Here is a 14123-nt window from a genome sequence, read left to right as displayed (position 1 = left end):
CCTGTGACAACAAATAAGTCCATGTGATCCAAAACATCCTTTATTATTACCAACTAAGTTATTGAACAATACAATAATGAAATCTAAACGTAAAGACGACTAACTATCGACTCGTACTCCGGCATCACCCAACGATGTCATTTTAACGTCAAATCCAGCATTCGACAGGTCTGTCAATACTGCGTCGAGGTCACCTTGAGAACAACTGGGAGGAACTAGACAGGTCGCATAACCACCACCTCCGGCACCAGTCAATTTTCCTCTTAAACCGTGTCCTCTCAATATTGTGACGATTTCCTCCAAGGTCGGATGGGACACACCCAGTATACGCAACAGGCTGTGATTAATATCCGACAGTTCCTAGAACAAAAACCAAACTTTGGAAATTTAAATAATTGAAGATATTGTAAACAGAATGGTGGAGGAGCTAGATAAGAAAAGATGAGCATATGGTATGTGCAAGGTTTTACAGCACGAGCCGAGTAGATATACAGGAAGTTTTCAAAGGTGAGCCATTTTTTAACCGAACTTGTTGAAACAAATCATTTCACCAGAAATCTCCTAAAAAAAATGTTCAAGGTAACAGAGTCATCATCCCGTTGTCTACGTTGAATTCCTCTTATTCTTCTCTGAATACATATTATATCGACACAGCTCGTTTCAGCCAGAAATAGAAGAACCCAGAGTAACCCAAATGAATACCAATGGAAAAAAATTAGAAAGACAAAGAGGAAAATTTGAATTATCTTCGTCGGTTAAATATCATTATTCACCTCCAACTTTTCGAAGGCACCAGCAGTTTCCTCACAACTAGAATCAGCCTTATTCAGACATTCGATACAATCTAGAGCGTTTTTAGACACTTCATCCATGGTGCACAATAAGCCGTTGCCAACTTCAGGAAATCTCTGAACGAAATCGGCAACTTTGCCCACCAAGGTTTTGGTATCTCTCGACACTTTCGTGTTGATCAACAACAGTTTCAAGGGGTAATCCATGGTTTTCCTTTCGGGCGGGCATCCCTTCTTGAACACAAGCAGGGAACCGTAGGTGCAAATTGTGTTGTCGATACCTACAAAATGCAAAATATCTCCGGATTACCCATCGTCTTCTATGACCACGCCCAACCAGTTAAATTGTCAGAAATGTCAAAGTCATTCATTTAGGTTATGTCTATCACAGAAAAAAAAACTATATCCTTTACCTGAAGGGTTTCCGTGATGTATCCTCTCTCCGTAGAAACTCCAATCGGAGGTGATCTTCAACAGATCCTCAGTCAGCCTAGCGGTGTACGACTCAAAGGTCAACAAGGTGGGACCGTAACCATACTTGGACAAGTTACCACCGACGTTGCCCCGTTTGGAGAGAAGCTTGACGTAATGGAGAAAACTGGCAACCAGGCACACTACGAAAGAGGCGGAGCTACCTGTACCCGCCCCTATTGACAGATGACTGCTGACGGAAAAATGGAAAGGTCGTATACTGACGTTGAGGGAAGTGAACATGGCGGTGAACAGGTAAAGGAACGACACCAGCGAGTTCTTCTTCAGCTTGCTCAGGTTGTGGTAACCCTCGGTTCCGGACAAGAAACCCTCCACATTCTTGAGATGAAGATCGTGATCCAGCCTCTCCGGATGTTCCAAGTTGAAATGGGAGATGTCCGGATTGACCGGCAAGGGTTTATCCAGGAGATTCTGGATTTCCTGAAATAAACACCACGAATTACATACACCCCTGTAAATTCACCAAGGTACAACCCACCTTGAAATCGAAGGAATAGTGGAGGTTTATGTCGGGAAAGTGGACTTCGATTACAGATGCATCATCAGTGTTCTCCAACTCCCTCAGGGTTCCGGATGTGCGAAGACCAAGGCTGGCAGCTAAGGCTAGCTTGCCATAGACCACAGAGTGTTCCCCATGCAGTATGACCTTGCCCGGCGCAGATATGGTGAAGACTATGCCTGCGGATGGGAAAGTTCTTCAGAGGATGCAACAAAACTTCATCGACACTCACCGTTTGACTTATTGATAAAATCCCCAGAGGGTGAGACGTTGGAGAATTGAGAGTCGATAGCTGAAGACATGTTTTTACTTTCCCTCCTTCTCTTTCAGTTCCTCCCACTGATCGGGGGTGTACGTCTTGGGGGAGAACGCGTGTATGTTCTTGATTTCGTCGTTGAGTACTTTGTGTACCAACCTTGAATTCATAAAGGACAATTAGTGGAAGTATTGTAAAAAAACTAGAAGCCTCCAACCTGTGTCTCTGTAACAGAGGTACTCCTTCGAACTTATCGGCCACAACTATGCAAGATATATTAGCACCGCATCCTCCTGAGTCATCCCTGACTTCCTAAAAAATAAAAAAATAAATTTAATGAACGGAATGACCTAAAGATTTGGAGTTCTTGAAGGTATATACAAAAACCCATCGAATAATAACACATTTATTCTATAAATTTCCACCTACAGAACATGATATAAAAATTCATTCATAGCCTGTTTGTTTCATGTGTAGTTTATATTATATAAATGGAACCTGTTAGAAAATTGGTATACTTCAAAGCACTCTCAAAGACAAATACAAACCCCCAAACACATTTATTCTATAAATTTCCACATACACGACACGAATGAATCACAATATATATGATTTATTAGGACGTATGACATATTTGTCATTTACATTAGTTAAACTTAAATGTACAACTTAAAACTAATTTTATTTCAACTTTACATCACCGATATCCCCAAAATCCTGAGGTATCTGAAGCTGTTTTATATTGAAATACAAAAAGAAACCAAGGAAATGCACGCAACAGTAAGCAGAAGTTATCAATGGGAACAAATCTGGATACCTAGCAGGAGGAGTAACAACCGAATAAAGAATCAGAATCAAAATACATCCAACAAAAGACATGGCCATAGTGAAAGTAAACAGGAAATTTCTGAGGAAACTATAATCTTTTTTCATACGTGCGAAATATCTCAATAATTTCCAATTAGAATCGTTCTCCGTTTTACAACCTTCTTCCTCTAAAATGTACTGAATAAATTGAAATATTGAAGGCCGGTTTTTCGAATTTTTCGTTCTCCAGTATGCATACATCATACAAAGACAAAAAATTGTAGAATAACATATCAGCAAAGTTGGTACGGAATCTAAAAGATCATCTTTAACGAACAAATGCAACATACTGAATACAGAAACAAAAAGAAACCAAAAACAAACAAAAGGATCCTCTGGAGTATACAGCACCACTGGCAATGCTGCAACTAAAATGGTTTTTTCGTGAACCTGATAAGAAAACAAAAAGAATGCCAGAGAGCTGTTAATGAGAGCCAAAATGAACTTTCTCAAATTTGGTCTCGAAAACAAATCTATACTGGAGGGAAAGACTGCCGAGAGTGTTGTGAATAAGCACAATCTCATCAATTTCGAATGATCGCAAGTTTTCAGTTTGTAAAAAACATTGACAATGCACCAAAAATTGGCAACTTTATCTTCGAATATTCCCCTATTGAAAGGGAATAATCGTTCAAGAACCTGCAAAATGCTTTTGAAATCAGAAACGAACGGATACCAAATTATATAAAATGTTAAGATAACTGCTAAACCAATTTTGAATAATGATAATAACCCACTAATAGCTTTCTGTCCCGGTCTTGGTATACAAGTACTCAACAAATAAAAAAAGAAAGGTAAGGAATGATACAGTTCCATTTGTTTATAGTTCAGTGCAAAACAGAAAAAAACTGAAGCAAAAATATTCTTTCCACGTATCAAGAATATAACAGACAAAGTTGTAAAGCCTAAAGATGCACAATTATACTGAAAATGTCCATGATCTATCAAAACATTTCCTGGATAATAAAAAGCAAGAATAGTAGATAAGAAAGGATGCAATAAAGGAGGTTTTTTTTTCGATTCAACTCTGCTGACTTGAATACTTTGGTAAAATTCAACACTTGTATAATAAAAGATCATCACAGTAGGCATATATAAGAGAAGGTCTATGATAAGCACACTCATTCTCATAAAATTCTTGAGACCATCACTTTCAAATCCCCTGGAGTTGTGAAGAGAAGTATAATTAGGATTTAAGTATGATGCAATTAATCCACAAAAATACATGTGATAAGCTGTAAGGGGCGGATAATCAAGTCCCCAGTATTGAAGATTATTGTCGGAAGTGTTTCGATACCAGTCTTTAACAGGTAAATTGGTAGTTATTTCCATCCAATGTCTTTGTGCTTCAAAATCTCCATACATTGGTGGATTTCCTTGTCCCGAGTAAGGATGCAGCATAGTTATATTTCTCAGTAGTATAGCAAGCAGAATACCAAAAAGGAGTAACCAATTCTCGAAAGACATTCTCAACGAAAATTTTTTTTCCACAACCATTTCAGAATTTTCGATAACATATATGTTGTGGGTGAATTTTAATTTGGACTTTAAATGCGGCGAAAAGGCTGCTGAAAACAAATGTTATCGATAACTCCCAAAGTATTTCCGAGACGGAATAATTTTTGAACAACGCAAGAGGAATATTTCTCAAACTTACCACGTGTGTAGCCTTTAATTCATTTATCAATTTGTTTCTAATTTGTTCGGTGTTGACGACAGCAGTCATATTAACTGTAAAATACCTTGAATTTTTGAATCGACAGGAGTTGGTTACTACTTTCCCTGATATTTGTAAACAATGTTTTAGTACGGTAGTCATGAAAAACTGTACAAAGGCGACTTTAATTTTCAAAAAATCTCTTTAAATTAGAAATAAATTTTCATTTTTAGAAATTAATTCGGTAAGTTCTATGATCTCTGATAATTCTGATATGTTTCTGTGTCCTCTGTCCAATCAGTCTCAGCAAAATATTTTATTAAATGATTGCTCAAATTTAACTTTCATGCTTTGTTCGCGTTTTGTGAAGAATATGTGAATATCAAAAAACAATGATCAATTAACTTCAAGAATCGGGGTAAGAAAAATGCATCGAAAATTTTTTCGCGAAAAAGTAACAGATGTCTTCTTGATTTGTGATCTATGGTTGTCATTCCTAACCTATTTGTTCCATGTGTAGTTTTTAGCATAGTCTCTGGTTTTTAGTTTTGAATATTCGATAAATTGAATTTTAGCTTACACAAGGTCGATACATGTATTCGAAAAAAATGGGTGACAGAGTTAAGAGAAAATTAGTATCCCTTACGAAGACGAATGAGGCTACTGATAGAAAAACTGAGAGCCCAGAAGAATCTTCTTCGGTAAGTATAAGGTCCTCCTCTGGAACCAAAAATATAAATATTTCAATGTTTTGTAGGATGAAGAGTTGCTAAATACCATTAACAGTGAGGCAGAGGATAGTTCAGATTCTGAAGGAGAAATAGAAGAATCAGGTGATGAAGTTGACGAGTATCTCGAAGAAGAATCTGAAAATGGTGTTGAGGATACATCAGGAGATATCGAAAACTCCGAAGAGGAAATTGAAGACAGTTCAGAAGATGAGGGGGAAGATGACTCTAACAGTGAACAAAACGAGCTTTCTGAGGAAGAAACCAGTGAGAAACAAGTAGACGAATATGAATATGACACCTCGGATGAGGAGGATATAAGGAACACCATTGGAAATGTACCCAAAAATTGGTATGATGATTACAAACATTTCGGTTATGATTGGGATGGAAAGAAAATCATAAAGCCAGAAACTGGGGACAATTTAGATGAGTTCCTCAAGAGAATGGAAGATCCTGACTTTTGGAGAAGTGTTAAGGATCCACAAACTGGGCAGAATGTTGTGTTGTCTGATGAAGATATCCAACTTATTAAGAGGATCAGGAGTGGGAAAATACCTGATGTTAATTTCGATGAATATGCTGTAAGTTTCAGATCATTTCATTTGAATGAGATATCGTGAATATAATGGGTGTGAGCATTTTTAAGCAGTACTATTTTTTCTAGCCTTGGGTAGAGTGGTTCACTAATGAGGTGATGGTTACACCACTGAGGAGTTTTCCTGAGCATAAAAGGTCCTTCTTACCAAGTAAAGATGAGCAAAGGAAAGTATCTCAACTGGCTCATAAGCTAAAAATGGGTTTGATTAAAACTAGAGAAGAAGCTGCCAAATTGAGGGCCAAGAAGGAACCTCAGTTTTACATGTTGTGGAAAACAGACGACCAAGCTGAGGAGATGCGAAGAATATACAAACATATTCCAGCTCCGAAAAGGTATTTAGGCATTTTCTAATTATATTTTAGAACATTAAGATGGTATATTTGAAAGGTGGTTTTTGTCTTGTGTTTTGGTTCTATTAATCCTCACTTGATTACGTTCTATTTTGATATTTTAGGCTTTTACCTGGTCATGCCGAATCTTACAATCCACCACCGGAATTTTTGTTCGATGAGAGGGAAATGAAGCAGTGGAATAAATTGAAAGACACCCCATCGAAGAGAAAATTGCATTTTATACCACGAAAGTATGATTCTTTGAGGAAGGTTCCGGCACACCCAAGGTAACTAATGAAATATAAATGTTTATATTGGTATTATCGATTTACTCATTTAGGTTCATCGAAGAAAGATCCAGAAGGTGCCAGGACCTCCTCCTCTGCACAAGGTCCATCCAGAATAAGATAAGAATCGAGCCTGAGTTCCTGGTTCCCAAACTACCCAGTTCTCAGGATCTTCAACCATTCCCCAACGTTCTCGCAGGAGAATTCGTCGGTCACACTGATATGGTACGAACAGTGAGTATCGACGAAAGGGGGCAACATTTACTGAGCGGATCAGACGACGGCACCATAAAGATCTGGGAAGTGAACACTGGCAGATGTAAAAAGACTATAAAGTTAGACGACGTTGTAAGATCCGTGGATTGGTGCCCCAACCCCGCCCTGTCCCTGATCCTGGCAGCTAGCGGAAAGAAAGTCTTCCTCATCAATCCCCATGTCGGTAAGTGGATCGTAACCCGACTGATTCATGCCCGAAAGTTCTAAATCTTTTTTTTTTCTCAGGCGACCGTTTGGTTTGTTCGAAAACCGATTCCGTACTCCACGAGGCCCAATCTGTGGAATCTGCGATGATCGAGAGGGTGAGGACAACGGTGCAGTGGTCTCTGCCGGAGGAGGAACTTTTCAAGAGGGGCGTAAGGGTGGTTTTGACACATTTCAAAGAGGTGGCGCAGGTTACTTGGCACGGTAGAGGAGATTACTTTGCCACCGTCATGCCTGACGGTCAGAATCGGTCGATTTTGATATCCCAGATCTCGCAAAGACGATCCCAGTTGCCTCTGTCCAAGTCTAAGGGTGAGTGGAGCTTAAAACGATCGAAGAGATTAATTTTTTTCAAGAATGGCAAAAATTAACGAATAAGTCTTTGAATGATTGTCATTGTTACTTTGCAGGGCTCATACAGTGCGTTCTCTTCCATCCGACTAAGCCGTGCCTGTTTGTGGCTACGCAGAGGCATGTGAGGATCTACGATTTGGTCAAGCAGAATCTGATAAAGAAGTTGATGACGAATTGCAAGTGGATCTCGACGATGGCTATACATCCAGGCGGTGACAATCTTCTGGTGGGCACTTACGACAGAAAAGTGCTATGGTTCGATCTGGATCTGAGCACTAAACCGTACCAGATACTGAAATTGCACGGTACGGCTATTAGGGGTGTTGCTTATCACAAGAGGTACCCCCTGTTTGCCTCCGGATCGGATGATAGGAGTTTGATAGTTTCACACGGAATGGTTTATAAGTGAGTACTATTTTTTTTTAGATTTAAAATCTAAATAACTGATATCTTCCCAAATTTTTTCAGTGATTTGCTGCAGAACCCTCTGATAGTGCCTTTGAAACGATTAGAGGATCACAAGCAACACAATGATTTTGGTATCTTCGGCGTCATTTTCCATCCCATGCAACCATGGCTATTTTCATCGGGGGCTGATGGTACAATCAAATTGTACTCGAATTGATTTCGTACAATGTATATATCAATATTTTATAAGTTGTATATAATTTATTAAAATGAACTTTTTTATTTGTCGTTGCTTTTCTTTTCAGTTTATAATTGCTTCGAATCAAATACCGATGAGAATAATGAAAATTTTCGATCAGAATGAATAAACGCAACCTTCAACATAATAAAATTGAAAGAAAACAACCCGCCAATCGCATTTTCAAATTTCTCCGCCAGGTGGCGGGAAACGTTGTGTTCTTTGGTCTTCTATGGACGAACTCCAATAGAACATAAGAAAAAGTTAAGAGAGTACTCTCTGTCTATGATAGAGAGTTCTATGTCTGTGGCAGAAACGGGACGTCAAACGTCTATGGTCAAAGGTGGAAAAACAGCTACTCTGTGATCTTTGAAAAACAGAGAAAGTCTATGGCTCTATGGAAGGAACTTTGAAATTGTTTATTTTGTTGTGTATTTCTTCACGTTACGGTTTGGAAGTGGGACTGCATCATAAATAAATATTTGGCTGTGAGTATGATTCATGTTTTTATCATTCGAACGAATTATAGTTATACCTCGACTAATTGCTATCCTCATACTGAATTTTAAATGAAATTATGTGTATTTCAGGTTTCATTCGTCGATTTTTATAAATCATTACCTTCCCCAGATTGACGAAAATGGATACAAAGTGTTGTTTCACGGATATAAAAGAAGAGTTCACGACCAATGACATATTGTGAGTATCAATATCTTATGTTATTATTAATTTGCATTTTTTTCTTGCCTAATGTTTGTTTGGCATCAATTCCCCTTTCATTACTTTGACAACTTTGTTTATTCCAGAAATGATTGGAAGGAAGAGGCAGAAGATGTAGATATGTTGAATTCTAGCTCACTTGAGGACAGGTCCAAAACAGTTACCTTGTGTGATGATCCCGAAGTAGTTAAAAAAGGTAGTCTCAATATGCAAACTGATTCTGTGTCCCCCAGGGGTAAGAAACATAAGTGTAAATATTGCAATTATGCTTCAAATTACAAAATTCACCTTCGAACTCACTTAGAATCGGTCCATTTGAAACTCAGGAAGTGTCCCTTTTGTTTTTATGTAGATAAAAAAAGAAAAAGGCTTGAAGAACATTTGGATTATGTTCATTTAAATATCAGGAGGTACGAGTGTTACCTGTGCGATTATGCAGCCAATTGTGAAGATAGTTTCAAAGAACATTTCAGTGCGGTTCATCGTAATATAAAAAAATTTAAGTGTAACTCGTGCGCTTATGCTACGGGTCATAAAAATAACCTCCGTATGCATGTGAAACATGTCCATTTGAAAATTGGGAAGTACAAATGTAAGTTGTGCGATTATACTGGAAGCAAGAAGAGAAACTTTAAAAGACATATGAGTTCTGAACATTTGAAAAAGGAAGAACAGAATAGTAGCAAAGGCGATTCTGCCACATGCCAGGAAAATGGTCTCGTAGACCAACAAGCTACTATTCATGTTGAATGAATGTGAAGTGTATGTGATTCTCAGAAAAAAAATTGAGAATGTGCGGATTCTATTCATTTCGATATGAATTAGTGCAAGTGTCACTTGTGTGAGTAGGCTGTCATTAAAAAAAAACCTCGGAAATACAAGTGAATTCTGTACACACAATACTAATGTGATTTATGTGAATATTTTTCAAATGAAAAACTTACCTTTGGCCAACTTGTGAAATCTTCAATTCACTAACAAGAATATGTAAATGTTACACTAGAAACTAGTGAAATATTAGTATTGTTATTATATTCAAAATTAATTAACATCGAATACATAAAGTCTGCATATTAATCTTGGACTATAAACCTTAGATATACATCTCTTATTTCAATCAATAAATATTATTATTAAAACTGGTTTAGCTGTGTTTCATTTGGAATTCGAATTATATAAAAAAAAACAATTATTTTGATGAGTAAAATAATCGTATACATCGTAACATCCTAATTCTATGAAAATTTGGGCATCTACATATCATATTTCATAAGAGAAAAGAATATATAATAGAGAATGCAGGTGAAGTTACATGTTTTACCCCTTCATAAACACCAATATGATGAATTATTTGTTGTTGCAGGTCAAAATGTCAACGTATTTATTGACCAATCCGATAAAATAGTTCAGTTGAATGCAGAAGATGAAGAAAAACCTCAAAATGCATACATCGATTCTGCTTGTCTCCACAGTAAGTAACAACAATGCAAATTTAGTGTTTTTGCTGCAAATTCTGCGGAAAGCCTCGAAGAACATTTGAATTCTGTTCATTCCAGTATCAAAACATATGAGTGTACCTTTTGCGAACATTCAACAAAAAACAAAGGAGGCCTAAAAGCACACATAGATGGTGTCCATTGGAAAATTAAGAAATTTAAGTGTCGGTTGTGTAAGTATTCTGTAAGTTATAGAGAAGGTCTTGACAAACATATCGATTCTGTTCATGCGACTATAAAGAACCACAAGTGCCAGATGTGTGATTACGCTACAGGCCTAAAATATCTTCTTGAACAACACGTTGATTCCATCAAACTCGAAATATAAGAAATTCAATTGCAACCAGTGCAGTTTTGGCACAAATCGGAAAGGGTCTCTTGTACAATACGTAGATTTCATCCATTTGAATATCAGAAAACACAAGTGCCATCTGTGCGATTTTGTGTCAGCCCGAAAAATCTCCTTGCAGAATCATATTGATGCTGTTCATTCGAATAGTAGAAAATACAAATGTGACCAGTGCGGTTACGACGCTAATGAAAAAAGGAGCCTCGAAGAACACGTGGACATTGTGCTTTTGAGTCTCTGGAGACACAAGTGTCACTCGTGTGAGTATGCTGCCATTCAAAAAAGGAGTCTCGTGACTCATGTGAATTCCGTACATTTGAATATTCGGAAACACAAGTGTAACTATTGCGATTACGCTGTATGCAGAAAAGGCCACCTTGAAAGACATATTCAATCCGTTCATTTCAATATCAAGGAAAACAAGTGCCACTTGTGTGATCATGCTACTTGTCAGAAAATTGATCTAAAAAGGCATATAAATACGGTTCATTTTAAAATTAAGAGATGAAAATAACTCCTGGAAGAACATTTGGATTCAGTTCCTTCCTCTATTTATGTGTCACATGTGGTATCATTTAGAAAGGGAGTTTGGCGGCATATGTGACTTACCCACAATTTAGTTGTTTGAGCGCTCGCTTTATTCGATTTGATTTTCATGAGCATGCGAGAAATGCTTTTATAATAATAAGTTTTTTTGCAGATGATCATTTCTATTTGTGTGTTCCATACATGGAAAACTAATGAATTGATTATATCGTTAATACAGAGATATTTCTAAAGATTTTAGGGGTCTTATTTCACTTCAGAACCTATCATTCCGATTGTCCAGCTCTTTTAAAGAGTAAAATTGAGAAAATTCCATTTTATATAATACTCCTAATTACAATTTCCACTCAAGATTTCAGTACGGCCCTGGCGGGGACTGCATGCACAGATTACAAAGAATTTGTAATCCACAGAACACTAATATACAGTTGTAATCTGTGACTGCAGAGCAAAGAGCAGAGAGAGAGCTAGAGTTCTGTCAAAGAGTAACAAGAGTTACTCTATAACAGAACTCTAGAGTTCTGTCAAAGAGTAACAAGAGTTACTCTATAACAGAACTAGTTTGTCTATGACTCTACGAGTTCTGTCAAAGAGTAACAAGAGTTACTCTTTGGTTCTGTGACAGAGATATAACTCTGTTCTGTGAGAACTAAGGAAGAGAAAGATTATAGAATCTATGCAGCAAGAATGATTGTTCGATGAATGTCGGTTTGTAGGTTATGTCTATTTTTGTGTTTATTTGACGTCTTCATCCCAGTGGATGAAATAAATAAAAAATATTGATACTCAACCGTGAGTTTTTAACATTTTTCTTACCATTCTTATAAATTCATGAGTTGAATGAGTCAACTGGACTCTTGCCATCTCAATAACAAATTTTAAATTGGTAGAAATTGACTTAACCTTTCTGTTTTTCATGAACGAAAAAGCAGCAAAATTTGTATTTTATTCTATAAGTTCCCTTTTGTTGTCAAATAACTTATTTGCAAATTTAATGGTTTGCTTTCCTTCGATCTTATGGTGGCTATATGCTCTATTAATAACCCGATATTGTCTCCTCAGCTTGTTTGTTATGTTTTCTTTTTTCAAGTGACGATAAATGGATGCAGGGGTTGTGTTTTGTAGCACTATAAAAAAGGAAGAGTCTCTTGACATGTAGGTATCAGTATTTCATTTATTATCTATATTCATTATAGCTGATTTTCCATGGCTTGAATTATTTTAGAACAGATTATGAGGAGAAATTAGAAATTGTTGATGTATTGGAGCAATTCATAGATGATGAAAGAGTTCACAACAGAAAAGAGTTCATTAACAAGACCGAAAATGATAACCGGGAAATAGAAAAAGTGCATCAAAATAACCAATCTCCTGCTGACCAGTTCGAATCAGTCCCATCGTGTGATGAAGTAGAGGAGAACCATGTTGAACCTGTTTCTTCAGATGGGAAACATAAATGCCCTTTTTGCGATTACGAAGCGAATCAGAGAAGAAGCCTCAGGGAGCATTTCAAATTCAAACATTTGAATATCAGACCGCACAAGTGTGACTTGTGTGACTATACAACAAATAAGAGGTGGAACCTAGAGGCACATGTGAATTCCGTTCATTTGAACATCAAGAAACACAAATGTCACTTGTGTGACTATGCTGCGAATTGGAAGGGAAGTCTCGATCTTCATGTGAATTTTGTCCATTTGAATATCACACCATACAAATGCGACTCCTGCGATTATGCGACATACAACAAGAGTAACCTGAATAAACACGTCCAGTCCGTCCATTTGAATATTAAGGAGCACAAATGTAATCTATGCAATTTCGCTGCCAGCCAAAAATCCGGTCTACAGAGTCACATAGATTCCGTGCATTTGGCTAATAGGAAACCGAAAAATCTCAAGTGCCATCTGTGCGATTACGCAACTCTTCAGAAGCAGAGGCTCGAGGAACATGTGAATTCCATCCATTTGAATATCAGGAAACACAAGTGCCACTTGTGTAATTATGCGGCGGGCCAGAAACAAAACCTTAAAAAACACATAGACGCGATACATATCAAAGGAAAAAAACACAGATGCGACCTATGTGATTTCTCCTCGAATCGCAGGAAAAACGTTGAGAAACACGTGAAATCTGTTCACTTGAACGACAAGCAACACAAGTGGCACTTGTGCGATTACGCGGCTAAACATAAAGTTAATCTCAAATTTCACATAGAAGCTGTCCATTTGAAAAAAGGGAAACACAAATGTGAGACGTGTGGGTACGTTGCTAACCGCAAGAAGAGACTTGAAGAGCACGTGGACTCTATTCATTTGAATATAAAGAAATACAAGTGCGACTTCTGTAATTATTCTTCCAGTTATTGGAGAATTCTTGAAAGACATGTAAGATGTGTCCACTCAACTAACAGTGATACACAAATGTTACCTACGTGATCATATCATGTTTAGTCTTAAAACTTAAAGCATATGTCTTTATCGTGGAATGGTCACTGACTGAATCAACATTGATCCATAAAAAATAGTATTTACGTTATAAATCTCAAATTTTTTTAGTACAGCCTGGTCATGAAGGCATGTTATTGAATAAATATTCATCATGGAGTATGTTTCACTTGAATAAACTAAACGGGTATATCAGTTTGATGAGGAATTCTTGCTGGGTTAAGGCATGCAAAGACTTTATTTCTTTTTAAATTGAAGTCAAGGAATGTCTCGGTGTCACTGTGTTAACAGGCTCGCGCTCTAGCTCCTTTTATGACAAGTACGTCTTATACAGTCAGAAAAATGTTGCTGATAAATTTTAATCATTTGAATTATTTTGCTGTGAGATCATAGTTTATTGTTGACCTTGATCACCATGTATATTTTATTGAGGCATATTTGGTCCTTTCGCCAAATTCTGATCCAGATAACCTGCCCTTAGCCTGTGTCCCATTTCACCTTGTAGTTTCTAAATGAGGGGTTGGGCTTGTATTGATAGTTGCCTAAGATGTTAAAATTTTCAAGGAGATTCTTGA

At 37.2% G+C, this 14123-nt stretch overlaps 4 protein-coding genes across 8 annotated transcripts; 3 read left to right on the top strand and 1 right to left on the bottom strand.

Annotated features, from left to right (window-relative positions):
* Window positions 1-24: 24 nt before the first annotated feature.
* LOC123319896 (dolichyl pyrophosphate Man9GlcNAc2 alpha-1,3-glucosyltransferase-like) lies at window positions 25-4852 on the bottom strand. Of its 3 annotated transcripts, XM_044906955.1 has the most exons (7): window positions 4563-4834; window positions 2256-2350; window positions 2015-2197; window positions 1762-1961; window positions 1205-1703; window positions 774-1072; window positions 25-360 (listed from the first exon to the last, which is right to left on the bottom strand). In XM_044906955.1, the coding sequence occupies exons 3-7, from the start codon at window positions 2082-2084 to the stop codon at window positions 100-102; spliced, it is 1329 nt and encodes a 442-aa protein (XP_044762890.1). In that variant the 5' UTR covers window positions 2085-2197; window positions 2256-2350; window positions 4563-4834; the 3' UTR covers window positions 25-99. The 3 variants fall into 3 exon arrangements, with proteins under 3 accessions (XP_044762890.1, XP_044762889.1, XP_044762888.1); XM_044906954.1 differs by lacking the exons at window positions 25-360; window positions 774-1072; window positions 1205-1703; ... (1 more) ...; window positions 2015-2197; window positions 2256-2350 and adding an exon at window positions 2431-4470 and having other exon boundaries at window positions 4563-4852; XM_044906953.1 differs by lacking the exons at window positions 25-360; window positions 774-1072; window positions 1205-1703; ... (1 more) ...; window positions 2015-2197; window positions 2256-2350 and adding an exon at window positions 2431-4473 and having other exon boundaries at window positions 4563-4851.
* A 259-nt stretch (window positions 4853-5111) lies between these two features.
* On the top strand, window positions 5112-8036 carry LOC123319885 (ribosome biogenesis protein BOP1 homolog). Its single transcript, XM_044906931.1, has 8 exons — window positions 5112-5259; window positions 5319-5874; window positions 5958-6223; window positions 6346-6510; window positions 6564-6949; window positions 7012-7302; window positions 7401-7749; window positions 7813-8036. Exons 1-8 carry the CDS (start codon window positions 5156-5158, stop codon window positions 7967-7969), a joined length of 2274 nt encoding a protein of 757 aa, XP_044762866.1. The 5' UTR covers window positions 5112-5155; the 3' UTR covers window positions 7970-8036.
* A 304-nt stretch (window positions 8037-8340) lies between these two features.
* On the top strand, window positions 8341-11337 carry LOC123319943 (RE1-silencing transcription factor-like). 3 transcript variants are annotated; one of them, XM_044907041.1, is made up of 5 exons: window positions 8341-8478; window positions 8581-8689; window positions 8797-8906; window positions 10074-10181; window positions 10267-11337. In XM_044907041.1, the coding sequence occupies exons 2-5, from the start codon at window positions 8631-8633 to the stop codon at window positions 10323-10325; spliced, it is 336 nt and encodes a 111-aa protein (XP_044762976.1). In that variant the 5' UTR covers window positions 8341-8478; window positions 8581-8630; the 3' UTR covers window positions 10326-11337. The 3 variants fall into 3 exon arrangements, with proteins under 3 accessions (XP_044762976.1, XP_044762975.1, XP_044762973.1); XM_044907040.1 differs by having other exon boundaries at window positions 8797-8945; XM_044907038.1 differs by lacking the exons at window positions 10074-10181; window positions 10267-11337 and having other exon boundaries at window positions 8797-9853.
* Window positions 11338-11799: 462 nt separating this feature from the next.
* LOC123319911 (zinc finger protein 711-like) lies at window positions 11800-13708 on the top strand. The gene is made up of 3 exons (XM_044906991.1): window positions 11800-11893; window positions 12192-12256; window positions 12327-13708. The coding sequence occupies exons 2-3, from the start codon at window positions 12201-12203 to the stop codon at window positions 13537-13539; spliced, it is 1269 nt and encodes a 422-aa protein (XP_044762926.1). The 5' UTR covers window positions 11800-11893; window positions 12192-12200; the 3' UTR covers window positions 13540-13708.
* The last annotated feature ends 415 nt before the right edge of the window (window positions 13709-14123 follow it).

The sequence above is a fragment of the Coccinella septempunctata genome, chromosome 9 (genome assembly GCF_907165205.1).
Source record: "Coccinella septempunctata chromosome 9, icCocSept1.1, whole genome shotgun sequence".
In the NCBI taxonomy this organism is placed as follows: domain Eukaryota; kingdom Metazoa; phylum Arthropoda; class Insecta; order Coleoptera; family Coccinellidae; genus Coccinella; species Coccinella septempunctata.
The sequence above is the reverse complement of the archived record's forward strand: the minus strand, read 5'-3'. Positions and strand labels throughout refer to the sequence as shown.

What these genes read in the sequence shown, in the direction of transcription:
- LOC123319896 (XM_044906954.1), bottom strand. Translation starts at nt 4,402, where the DNA reads ATGGTTGTGGAAAAAAAATTTTCGTTGAGAATGTCTTTCGAGAATTGG.
- LOC123319885 (XM_044906931.1), top strand. Translation starts at nt 5,156, where the DNA reads ATGTATTCGAAAAAAATGGGTGACAGAGTTAAGAGAAAATTAGTATCC. An exon ending in TTAATTTCGATGAATATGCT is followed by an intron (nt 5,875 to 5,957) that starts GTAAGTTTCAGA and finishes TATTTTTTCTAG; the next exon opens with CCTTGGGTAGAGTGGTTCAC. An exon ending in CCTCATCAATCCCCATGTCG is followed by an intron (nt 6,950 to 7,011) that starts GTAAGTGGATCG and finishes TTTTTTTCTCAG; the next exon opens with GCGACCGTTTGGTTTGTTCG.
- LOC123319943 (XM_044907038.1), top strand. Translation starts at nt 8,631, where the DNA reads ATGGATACAAAGTGTTGTTTCACGGATATAAAAGAAGAGTTCACGACC. An exon ending in TTCACGACCAATGACATATT is followed by an intron (nt 8,690 to 8,796) that starts GTGAGTATCAAT and finishes TGTTTATTCCAG; the next exon opens with AAATGATTGGAAGGAAGAGG.
- LOC123319911 (XM_044906991.1), top strand. Translation starts at nt 12,201, where the DNA reads ATGGATGCAGGGGTTGTGTTTTGTAGCACTATAAAAAAGGAAGAGTCT. An exon ending in AAGGAAGAGTCTCTTGACAT is followed by an intron (nt 12,257 to 12,326) that starts GTAGGTATCAGT and finishes GAATTATTTTAG; the next exon opens with AACAGATTATGAGGAGAAAT.